The 12,500-nt window shown below is 27.9% G+C and overlaps 2 protein-coding genes across 8 annotated transcripts in view; both read right to left on the bottom strand.

The window, feature by feature from the left end:
- The window catches only part of LOC118447343 (uncharacterized), a 12,715-nt gene extending 4,816 nt beyond the window's left edge, over positions 1-7,899 (bottom strand). For 5 of the 7 annotated variants that reach the window (XR_004839859.2, XM_035879176.2, XM_035879180.2 and 2 more), the window contains exons 1-17: positions 7,450-7,899; positions 7,100-7,293; positions 6,817-6,993; positions 6,570-6,709; positions 6,225-6,409; positions 5,972-6,102; positions 5,742-5,861; positions 4,874-5,182; positions 4,684-4,780; positions 4,429-4,510; positions 4,053-4,343; positions 3,790-3,981; positions 3,545-3,706; positions 3,270-3,403; positions 2,395-2,733; positions 396-2,232; positions 1-108 (exon numbers count right to left, since the gene is read on the bottom strand). The exon at positions 1-108 is cut by the window's left edge. Coding sequence is in view for 6 of the 7 variants with exons in the window: in XM_035879176.2 (XP_035735069.2) it covers positions 1-108; positions 396-2,232; positions 2,395-2,733; positions 3,270-3,403; positions 3,545-3,706; positions 3,790-3,981; positions 4,053-4,343; positions 4,429-4,510; positions 4,684-4,780; positions 4,874-5,182; positions 5,742-5,861; positions 5,972-6,102; positions 6,225-6,409; positions 6,570-6,709; positions 6,817-6,993; positions 7,100-7,293; positions 7,450-7,662 (4,711 nt within the window). In the remaining variant the exon portion in view is untranslated. The remainder of the gene's footprint in view (positions 109-395; positions 2,233-2,394; positions 2,734-3,269; positions 3,404-3,544; positions 3,707-3,789; positions 3,982-4,052; positions 4,344-4,428; positions 4,511-4,683; positions 4,781-4,873; positions 5,183-5,741; positions 5,862-5,971; positions 6,103-6,224; positions 6,410-6,569; positions 6,710-6,816; positions 6,994-7,099; positions 7,294-7,449) is intronic. The other 2 variants (XM_035879178.2, XM_035879182.2) reach the window with 2 other exon arrangements.
- A 1,470-nt stretch (positions 7,900-9,369) lies between these two features.
- LOC118447374 (cytochrome P450 4C1-like) overlaps positions 9,370-12,500 on the bottom strand; it is an 8,084-nt gene continuing 4,953 nt past the window's right edge. The window contains exons 7-10 of the mRNA XM_035879262.2: positions 12,328-12,406; positions 11,001-11,113; positions 10,104-10,341; positions 9,370-9,873 (exon numbers count right to left, since the gene is read on the bottom strand). Coding sequence (XP_035735155.1) covers positions 9,533-9,873; positions 10,104-10,341; positions 11,001-11,113; positions 12,328-12,406 — 771 coding nt within the window. The 3' untranslated portion in view covers positions 9,370-9,532. The remainder of the gene's footprint in view (positions 9,874-10,103; positions 10,342-11,000; positions 11,114-12,327; positions 12,407-12,500) is intronic.

The raw sequence follows: 12,500 nt of genomic DNA, 5'->3' as shown, positions 1-12,500 counted from the left end.
TAATTGCACTTTGTAACAAATTGTTCGTACCGCCGTTTGAACTCTTATTTTTCTTCTTCTTTTTCTTACCCGTTATGGCCTGACTCGGACGAATGTCCCTCGACAATTCTGGAAAAGATAAATAAAAAAAAAAAAAAAAAAAAAAAAAGAAAAAAAAAGAAAAAGAAAGAAAGAAAGAAAGATAAAAGAGAGAAAAGAAAAAAAAATCAAAAGAAAAAAGAAGAGAAAAAAAAAAAGAAAGAAAGAAAGAAAGAAAGAAAGAAAGAGAGAAAGAAAGAAAGAAAGAGAGAAAGAAAGAAATATTAAAGGATCAACAAAATCGTATCGTTGAATTTATTATCTTATATACAAATTCAATGATCGTTCGAATTATATCAAACGTTTGTCTCGCTTACCTATTTCATTTGGCTTTGGTAATAAATCTTGCTTAAGTTTTCCGGTATCTACTACTATAACATTCCCACCAGCTTGTGGACTAGCATAACTAGATTGTACTCCGCTCATAGGAGCTGCTATTATCGTTGTTTGCTTTGGTGGATTAACCGGCTTAGGCATTGGTGCTGATTTAATAGGAAGTGGTTTAACTGGTACGTCAACCTTCGTTATCGTTATGCCAGGTGGTAATTTAAGATTTTCTATATTAATTTTTGTATTTAAACTGATATCCCTAAATTGAGAGCTCAACGATGAATTTATTATGTCATCCGACGTAGACGGTATTGCTGAGAACGTTCCTTGTTTAATCGTATTATTATTTCCCTTTATTTGTAACTTTTGTGATTCATTCTTTATCGATTTATTCGTATTAGTTATATTTACAAGTTTCTTATGTTTATTATTTATAACATTGTCATTAACTTTCTCATTTTGATTCTTTGATTTTATAACTGGTTCAAGTGTAACGTTACACTTATGTATATCCGTAGTTTGCGTAATATTAACAGATCTATTTGTTTTTTTATATTGAGTATTCTGTTGTAAATTTTTACTCTTACTCGTTAGATTTTGTTGTTGTTGTTGTTGCTGTTGTTGTTGTTGTTGTTGTTGTTGGGAGACATTTTCTTTGGTTTCAGAATTTCTTTTATCCTTCTTAGACTTTGTTGTTTTAACATCTGTAACACCTTGCTGTTGCATTTTACGTTCTTCGGTTTGTTTAATACCTTTAGATTTTTCATTGTTACTGATTTGATACTTTGTTGTATGTTTCGTATCGCACATTTTAACTTGTTGCTGTTGTTTTGTACTACTGGCTTGTTGTAATTTATTACTTTGTATAGTTTCGTTATTGGTAGATGCTTTGTTCGTTTTCTTCTTTTTATTATTATTATTATTATTATTATTATTATTATTATTATTGTTATTATTATTATTATTATTACTACTATTATTATTATTATTATTGTTATTATTATTATTATTGTTGTTGTTGTTGTTGTTATTACATAAATTTTGTTCTTGTTCGGATTTATGTAAAGGTACTTCCTTGGTTTGTCCATTTACCAAAGTAAATAAAACTTTATCCTCAGCAGGAGTTTGTCCTTTTAATGTTATTGTAACAGTTGGTTCTGTACTATTAGATTCCATTATTCTTTTAATCGTAACAATTTGTGGTTGATTTTCTGTATGTTGAATGGCCGGCTCTAAAGTGGCGGCATTCATCTTGGCCTCCTCTTGTTTTCTCATTTCTCTTCTTAATTTTTTTCTTTCCTTTTTAGTCAATTGTTTATCCGTCAAATCCATTGCTGCCAATTTCTCTGCGATATGACTGGCATTGTCCTTTGTATTCAACGTATTTAAATTTGTCGTTCCTTTAAAAGCTTTATTACTAAAATCAAGTTTGTCATTTTTCATATCGATTTTACTCGTTGCTTGATTAGAATTAGAAATTTGTTCTAACTTATCAGGATTCGATATACTTTTCATTTTCAAATTTGCAGGAGTTACCGAAGATGAAATTTTTACTTTATTACTACAAGAATTATTTCCATTAATATTTGACATTTCCTGTTTGTCCTTTTTCTTATTACTTATATGCTTTCCATTTGATAATGCATTTGGATTGGAAGTAGGTAATATCGAGACCTCAGGAAGATTACACTGTGGTAAAAATCTTTGATTGACTGGTTTCTGAGAATCGACAACGGTGATCGTAACTTCCGGCGTCTTTTTTTGTAATTCAATTAATTTCTGCTTCTCCGCCTCCTGTCTGTCCTTTTTCATTTTCTCTTGCAACTAATAAATATTAAAATGCGAATTAAAAAAAAAAAAAGAAAAAAAAAAAAAAAAAAAAAAATTCTAAAAATTAGTGCTATTCCCTTTCCCCCCCTCCCTTTTTTTCTTTTTCATTAGAAAACAAAATTTATACAACATTATTTTAATATAATTTACACTAACCTTACGTTGCTTCTGTCTTGCCTTTTTCTCAGCCTTCTTATTATTATCCTTTTTCCCATTCTGATTACCCTCAATGAAGTCCAACAATTCTTCTAAATTTCTTTGATCCCTTGGATCATCCGACAATGTTGTCGGAACAGGTGTATTAGATCTTAACGCCAAATTATTCATAATTGGTTTTGATTCTTGATTGACGTTGGAAAGTGGCAATGCCACGTCTACCAAACTTTTTGGCGTACTATAAGTGGCTTTACATTTTTTAGCTTTTTTCTTCGTCAATATTTGTCTTAAACGTTCTCTCATTTCGTTATAATTTCTACTAACTGGTGCTACGGATGGCTAAAAAGAAGAAAAAAAAAAGAAAGAAAAAAAAAAAAAAAAAAAGAAAAAAAAAGAAGAGGAAAAAGAAATAAAAAAACAAAAACAAAAAACAAGACAAAAGAAAAGAAAAAAAAAAAAAAAAGAAAAGAAAAAAAAAGAATTATTATTTCATAATAAATCAATTGATTGACTTATCGTTAACAATTTCCAATTGCATTAGAAATTTGTCAGGATTAACCCTTTGAGTGCTATGAGCGCACATATGCGTCCAGCGAATGCTATCGATATAAACTATGGACGCAAATACGCGCTCGGCAGATGCTATCAGTATGGACTATGGACGCAAATATGCGCCTGGCAAAAATGATCAATGTATTATACTATGGTCAAATATATATGTTCGGCAATTGTTTCTATTGCGCGAAAAAGTATTCAGTCCCCGGCGATCTTCAGCGCCAGCTGTGCGACGTCCGTACGGATTGCATAGGTCACGAGTATTCAACACTCAAAGGGTTAAAGTTCTATTAAATCATTAATAAATGCTTCAAACTTACAACCCCATGACCAAAAACTTCACAATAACAGCAATCGCAGTGTCTACTAGAATCTCTTTGCGCTGAACTACTAGTTGAACAAGAATCCTCTTGACTACTTGCAGAATCCGAACAATCTCCGTCTCCGGAACTTACTGTAATATTAAATTGTAACAAATATTGTTACTACAATTAAAACGGAAAGATGATCTATGTCAAGGGAGAGAAAAAGAAAAAAGAGAAAAAAAAAAAAAAGAAAAAGAAAAAAAAAAGAAAAATTATTCATTTGTACTAACGATCATTACACGATACCCTCTTGATGTGTTCAACATTTGTTTGTTTATGACAAGCGTGTGAATTATGATTATTGTGGGTATGAAGTTTGTGCGAAGGCACTGTACTTTTTGTCACATCCGAAACAGATCTATGAGTATATGGATGAGTGGTGGTGGTTGTACCTTTCATAACAGAAAATATATCCTTGAATATCTTTCAATGACAAATATTTCGATGAAGTATTATAAAATATATTTCTACTTACTTGGAAATGTAATACGATTGTGATTTGAATTAGGTGTCTGAGTTGTGGAATGCCTTGTTTGCGTTTGTATAGATTGTGTTGATCCCGTTTTAACGGTTGGTTTATTTAATTCTTGATTACAATTAATTGTAACTGAATTCGATGATGATATCTCTTTAGGATCAATATTAGTAATCATTGGCTCTTCTAAAACTGTATAAAAATTAAAAGTTAATATAACAATATATTATTAACAATTGTCATTGTATACAATTAATACTAACTTTTTGTTAAACACGGACAAATGTCCCATTTTTTTTTTGAATTTAAAAGACAAGGACAAGGAGGATCTTCTATAGTTCCTTTCTTCCTTTCAGTTATTTCTTTTGCATGTAGATACACACATTGACAAGGCTGCGGAATAGACGGCTGTGTATCAATATTATCATCTACATTCTTTAAAATAATATCTTTTTCTTCTTTAATACCAATTGTATCTTTCATTTCTTCGAATAATTTTTTTAATTGAATTTCAGTATTACTGCTATTAGTAGCGGTAAAGTTAATAATGTGTTCTGTAAAAATTAACAAGTCAGATGGAACTATATTTTATCCTTATTAAAAATTATTATTAAGTAATAAAGAAAAAAATTCACTTACTCATTAATCCATTAGCGATTATAGGAAAGAAATTAACATTATCCGTTGGTAATTCAATATTTCCAATGCGACCATTTCCACTCTAAAAAAAAATTTTCATTTTGTATAAAAATAAATATATTAAAAAATATGCCATAATTTCTTTTTTTTTTTCTTTCTTCTTCTTTTTCCTCTTTTCTCTCTCTCTCTCTCTCTCTCTCTCTCTCTTTCTTTCTTCTTCTTATTATTATAATCACAAAAATAAATAATATTTACCATTGGAGATGTTGAAGGTTTTGTACATTCTTGACATCCACAATCATTTTCTTCTTCCACAATATTATCTTCTATAGACATATCTTTACCATGACTCCTATTATTCAAAAAAAAAAAAAAAAAAGAAAAAAAAATATTTATATTTGTATACCATAGAATTAAAAATTGTAATCAAACTCTTTCTACATACCTGACCCTTTTAATCGCAAATTGTTCTAAATGATTTGATGCATGAGCATAAGCTAAAGAATCAGGATCATTTTCATTGGCTACCATATGTCTTACAGTAAGTTCCCTTGCAATATCAACTAATTTTTGATGACGTGCTTTATTCCAGTCATCCAATAAAATTTGAACTACTTCAAGACATTGAGATATATTAAGTGAATCTAAGCTAAAATCTGGAGTAGGACTTGTCGATCTGTCGTCCATACTAGATGCACCATGTTTCGCTTGTTCGATGAGAGCAGTTAATTGCCCATCGATTTCCTGTAATTCACTATAAAAAAAAAAAAAAAAAAAAAAAAAAAAAAGAAAAAAAAAAAAAAAAGAAAAAAAAATAGAACGTGAAAGAGCGCAATCATAAGAGATTTTAAGTAAATATTAAAAAACAAAAAAACAAAACAAACAAAGAAAAAAAAAGGAAAATTTAACCCTTTGAGTGCTATGGGCGCACATATGCGTCCAGCGAAAGCTATCGATATAGATTATGGACGCAAATATGCGCCAGACAAAAATGATCAATGTATTATACTATAGTCAAATGTATATGTTCGGCAATTGTTTCTATTGCGCGGAAAAGTATTCAGTCCCCGACGATCGTCAGCGCCAGCCGTGCGCCAGCCTGTACGGACTGCATAGGCCACGAGTATTCAGCACTCAAAGGATTAACACGTTCCGTGGCATGTGTACCACCGGTGGTACACGTTAAACTTGATCTTCAGGCCACGTGTACCACCGGTCATTTTTTTCTTTAGTCAAAATATCAAATCGCCTGAACGACAACTCAGGCAAAAATGACTTGGCACGGAACGTGTTAAAACAATTATTATAGATACCTTCCGCCATCCGACAATTTCATCAGCTTCCTTATTTCCATGATCTTTCGTATAGTTGTAAATAATTCCCAGCCTTCTCTAATGTGCCTGAGTTGTGTCATTTGTACTGCTTGTTCTGCACTACAATTTATATTGAACATTTAATTTTTTTTTATAATATTACTTTTTCTCTGTGATATAAATTATTTTCCAATGGTTTTGTTTAATACCAGGAATAACATATTACATACTTATATTTAACCATCCATGGCTCTATCTCTGGCCACAGGCTACGAATTGTTATCATTTCATCATCAAATGACAGATATCTACGAATTAGTTCCTGATATTCCAAACCTTTCAATAGTAAAACTTTCCTTAACTGTGAATAATTAAATTAATATAAATTATCTTAATCCATTAAATTTATATTAATAATATATCAATATATAAATTGAACAATATTAAATGATAAAAAAAAAAAAATTTAATTTATTCATTCACCTGTACAAGAAAAGGAGGCAAATTATTTTGTACCAATGGATTGTTATAGACATAAATTTGATATAATTTCTTAATAAAACAATCCCACGTTAAATTAAATTTACATAGATGTTTTTTTAATGGTTTTACTATTATAGAAATTTTAAAAGCAGTTGATATTAATGCATCATAGTCATCCAAAAGTCCTATAACGTAATATAATAAAATATTCTCCTTTATACAATAATAATAATAATAATAATAACAATAATAATAATAATAATAATTATTGATTTTTTTTTGTTTTTTTTTTTAAATATAATTTATCAATTGTTATTACAATAAAATTATTAAATTAATACAAACCGGCAAGAAAGATTTCAGCTAAATTATTCACACTACGATCATCTAAAAGTGCCAATAGGCGAACTTTAACTTCTACAACAAATTCTTGGGCCTGACCCACTAATCTCATAAATAATTGATAAGGATCCCTTTTGCATAATCTATAATTTGTAGATAGATAGATATAAAAATTTATTTTAATTATATTTATTATATTAATTTATTATATTCAATCTGTATAAACAGATGAATAAGATTGTATACTCACTGAGTCACTGTATCATGCATATCAATCAAAGGAAAGATTTCTTGTTGGGATTGTAAATTATCGGACGTCCGAGAAACTTCCAAAGCTGTTTTAAAAACTGCGCATATTTGTTGTCTCAAATTAGACCAAAGATTTTGAAATTTCATGGCAGCTTGTAACTCCTCGCGGAATATATCTCTGTGCTCATTGAAAATGCTCTTAGTTAAGAAAGATTTGTTAAAGGAATAAATAAATATAATAATATTATAATAATATTATTCGTATAATTATTCTTTTCCATTACCTGTTAGCTTTATAAACGTCGCACGAACATGACTCTTTATTTCGTCTTGATGGACTATGAATCGATATTGATTTTGTAGAAAGATTATGAGATGATACCTCCGTACTATTAGATACAACAGTACATTTCATATTTTCAGAATAAATTGTGTCACTGTCTGAGGTATCAATTTCGCTTTCATTTATGGTCATACTCTAAATAAAATAAAAAAAAAAAAAAAAAGAAAACATTAAAAAAAGAAAAAAAAAAAAAGAAAAAGAAAAAAGAAAAGAAAAAACGTTGATGTTAATTTTTATTAGAAATATAACATTCAAACGTAACTTCTATTAAAGTTTTCTTAAACAACATACCGTCAGAGGAACATAGTCCGTAATATTCGTAGATATAACGTTTTCCTCATCTATGTCACCACTTATATCATTCCCCAATCGCATAAAATCAACATTAAAACAACATTGGGGATCATTGTGCGTACAATTTTTTCCTAATGTTTCACCCATCAAAACGACATTTCTTTCCTTTGCTCTTTCACATTGATCTTCCTTTCCGTCACTACCGCTCATTATTTCAATAAATCTAATAGAACAATAACACAATAGAATATTTACGTGGTATTAATAACCGAGTAGAGAAACAACTGATACGTTCTTTTTTTCTTTTTCTCTCTTCTTCTTCTTCTTTTTTTTTCTTCTTCTTCTTCTTCTTCTCTTCTTCTTCTTCTTCTACTTCTTCTTCTTCTCTCCACTAAAAATTTTATCAACTACCGCGTAAACACCTGCACGGCATCAGTCAACACTCACTCAATATGGCGTCGTCTCGCGTGTTGATCATACGTAAAAGAGTATCTAGATTCGTAATCGACTTGTAAATTTATGTTCGTCGATCCGTGATGCCTACAATAGCGCCACTCATGACATTCATTTTTTTTATTTATCGCTTTTATAACGTTATTAAATTATTTAATAAGATTTTTTTGTTATTACAATTTCTTTTTCTTTTTTGCCACTTAAATATTACATCAAAAAAAAAAAATATATATATATATATATATATATATATATATACAAATACATATATAAATTTCATTGTAAGAAGATCTTTTTTAAGAATATAAAAATAATATTCAAAATGAAACGAAAAAGATTTATACGTTTTACGTATAATTTGTTAAGCTATAGAGAGACGTACTTTCTACAAAAAAAAAAAAAAAAAAAAAAGGAAAAAAACAAAAGGAAAATGTATTAAGAACACATTTAACGTGTTTACCTAGAAAACTGTTTTATCGATCGTAGATACTTCGTGATATAAGAAATTATTTTTCATGTTGCAGAAGGTATCGTCGGTAAGTTACCATAATAGATTATAATATTTGATCACAATGATCAATATTATTCTATGATATAATTAAATTTAATTCCTTAATGATACATATTCAATGATATCAAATAAAAATTGAAATTGAATTTTATTGATTATCGACATTTAATCGAACATTCAGTATTATTCAGTAAAATGTATAATTATCTAACACATGCGAAAAATTGGTAAGTGAATAAAAAAAAAATAAAAAAAAAAAGAAAAAGAAAAAAAAAAAATAAATAAAAAAAACTTCGTATATTCTTCAATATCTGCTATATCTGCTAGTAAATGTAAAATTAAAATAATATAAATTCATGGAATTATGTAAAAATCTTCATATATTTTGCATTACCAAAATTCACCATTTATTTATTATTATATAAAAATTCGCCATTTTACAAATCATATTCATATACGTTGGCAAATTAAATTTAACATTATGTAAAAAAATATGGTTTCCCTAATCCACAATAATTTTTCCTTCGGATTATCGTCTTTTAATTTTGGAAATATAAAAGCAATGAAAGAAAAAGAAAGAAAAAAAAAGAAAAAGAAATACCCTAAAAATTAATATTTCAAAATACAAATTATCAAAATTATCGAAAGATCAACGTACAAATGAATATCTATCGAATTTGTATTTATAATTAATAAAAATTAATTATTTCCAGTATCGTAAATAACGCAATTCGTTAAAACTAAATTCAATCGTTGTATTATTTTTTTCATCATGATTTAATGTCGCAACAAATTTTCAAATTTCAATTATAATTGTATATTCGCATATGCGTAATAAAGATATTATTATGATTTATTAAAAAATAAATTTACGTACGTTCGATTTTATTTTCATTAGATATAAAGAAAAAAGGAAAAAAAAAAAAGAAAAAAAGAAAAAAAAAAAAAGAAAAAGAAAAAGAAAAAGAAAAACTTAAGAAAACGATTCTTTGTACAAACGTTTGATTTGTCAAAATGAATTTGAATTTTTATTTGCAAATAATTTGAACGTTACTCCGAAAAATATAAATTTCAAATAAGAAAATCTCTGTTTTAACGTGAAACATTCGATGTAACTTATTTCCTTGGTATAAAATGAAGATATATCCCTTCGGAAGGTCTCAAAATGAGAGCACCGTAAAACTTAATGTTCTCCTCCGTTTGAAAGCTTTTCACTTTCCATTTACGTAATATCGCAACAAGTACGAATTTCTCCTCCAATAGAGCATATTTTTGTCCAAGACAATTTCTCGGTCCTGCGCTGAACGGTATGTACGAGTATGGATGCCTGTTTTTCGAATTTTCCGATAGAAATCTATCGGGATTAAATTTGTTCGGATCCGGCCATATATTTGGATGTCGATGAGTACAGAACGAGCTCAAGGACACAGTGCAACCTTTTGGAATGATGTAATCGTCTTAAAGAAAAAAAGAAAAAAAGAAAAAAAAAATAAATAAATGAATTTAATAAATAAATAAATAAATTTCTATAGGATATCGTATGTGTATAATAAATTTCGCCGCGATGATCAAATTTGAGGGGAAGCGAAAGATTAAAAAAAAAAAAAAAGTAAAAAGAGAAAAAAAAAACAGAAAGAAAGAGAAAAAAACAAATTCCAATGATAAATTTACAATAATTGATCTTTACCTATCTTAACGTCCTCCGAAAGTTTTCGCAAAAAGTTAGGTGCACTGGGATACAATCTAAGTGCCTCCTTTATCACCCTGTCGAGATATTTCAACTGAGATATTTCTTTCGTCGTGGCCGATTCATTCGAATCACCAAAAATATAATCGAGCTCCTCGTGTACTTTATCTTGTATATTTTCGTTATTACCCAAACAGAAAAGCGCCCAACTTATGGCCGCCGCAGTCGTATCGTGTCCCTTTTAAAAAATACATTTCAAAACATATAGTCATACTTTATATATATATATATATATATATATATATATATATATATATATATATTGAAATATATACAAATATTTTATATATTTTCTATTCTATATATATATATATATAAATATTCTACAGGAAATATATATATATATATATAAAACTAACAATAAATGCAAGTGCATAATATATGCAGGTTGTTCAATTTGGAATTATTCAGTTCGATTAACAAAAAAATATTTAAATTATAGCTCATTACCAAAGATTCGTTTTAAATGAAACTTAAGGGGAAGGGGAAGGGAGAGAGAGGATACATCTTACGGGAAGATCAATAATCTTTTATGATTGGACAAGTTTTTGGGATTTCAAAGTCTTCTCAATCTTTTTTCTTTTCCTTTCTTTTTTTTTGTTTTCTTTTTCTTTGTTTTTTTTTCTTTTCTATGCAATTTTCAATATCCTCTCTCTCTCTCTCTTTCTCTCTCTCTCTCTCTCTCTCTCTCTCTCTCTCTCTCTCTCTCTCTCTCTCTCTCTCTCTCTCTCTATCGTGAAATATGCTTTCTTAGGATTTGAATAAATTAGGATTTCTTTTTTTTCTTTTTTTTTTTACACTCTATATAAATAAAAATAACTCTGACGTATAACTTACAGCAAACATAAAGGTATCAACTTGTTCCCTTAATTCCTCATCAGTCATATGATTTTCATTCCTTTCTCTAGCATCTAATAAAAGATCTAAAAAAGCTTTTCTTGTTGATTTACCTACGTTCGAATAATAAAAAAAATATTTTCATTAGAAACATATATACATATATATATGAGGTGTTTATTTTGAAAGTGGCCTAACTCCATTTATCTTCAAATCGAGATATTTAAGGATTTGCGTTTCAATGAATTTAAAAATATACGTATAGGATACTAATGAGTCATACTACTTAAGTGTATCTAAGGGTGTTAAATTTATAGTTCCTATTAAAATAGTGGCAATTATTAAGTGAATGATATGCATTTTCTTATCAAGAATGGAGTTAGGTCATTTTCAAAATTAACAATTAGATTCATTATAAAATTTGAAGATGCCCAAATCCATTCAACATAATTTAAGATGTTTCAAATTGAATAAAAAAAATACAATACTCAATTTATTTTACATATCTTTAAAACACTTCGAAAATATAAATTACAAACATAAATTTATTACAAAACAATTTATTACTCATTTAGATTTTGTGTGTGTAAAAGGGATTGGAAGAAATCATGATGTTCCAGTGATATATATCGTAATAGGTCAATTATGTCCTTGAATTTTGCTGTTGTAATTTGTCTGATATTTTTATACAGTGGTATCAATACAATATTTTCGAACTTTCTTGGTCTACCCCGAAGTGTTAATAAATTTAGGACTTTGAAAATTATCATTTTTATTCATTGATTTAAGTATAAATGGAGTTAGGCCAGTTTCAAAATAAACGGTTAAATTATTGAACTAACTATGAAAATTTATGTGTCAAGAATTATCGTATTTTACTCGAAATATAAGCAATTTGAAATGCTTTACTGATAAATAAGAAAAAGTTGTACATGTAATTATAGCAACCGGAAAAAAAATGACAAATGTATGTATGTATGTATATATGTATGTATGTTGTATGTATGTATATACATATGCACAAATACAAAGTTAAGGGAATTATATATACCTAGACGATTCAAAAAAGAAAAAACGACAAACAGAAATAGAACGTTTTATGATAACATTTTTTTTGCGTGTAATTCATTTCATTTAATTATAAAAAAATGATTCTATTTTTATATAGAAACAAATTAAAACAATCGTTCAAGATGCCAATAATATCTTTTCGGGTTGTTGTCAGAAATTATGAACAAAAAAAAAAAAGATCAAGAAGCTTTTAAGGAACATTAAAAAAAAGAAAAAAAAAATAAGGATATAATCGTTAATAATAAAACACTCATACCAATTTCATCAAGTGCTAATGACGCTTTATCGTCCATATTGGATTTTAATTCCCTCGCCATTTTCTTTTTTTTAATCACCTATAAATATAAAAAAAAAAAAATATATATATATATATATAATTTCTTTCATGAAATAACGATTAACGTTAAACATCATAACTATAATAAAATT

The sequence above is a fragment of the Vespa mandarinia genome, chromosome 20 (assembly GCF_050613455.1).
Source record: "Vespa mandarinia isolate Hongniang chromosome 20, ASM5061345v1, whole genome shotgun sequence".
Lineage (NCBI taxonomy): Eukaryota > Metazoa > Arthropoda > Insecta > Hymenoptera > Vespidae > Vespa > Vespa mandarinia.
The sequence above is the reverse complement of the archived record's forward strand: the minus strand, read 5'-3'. Positions and strand labels throughout refer to the sequence as shown.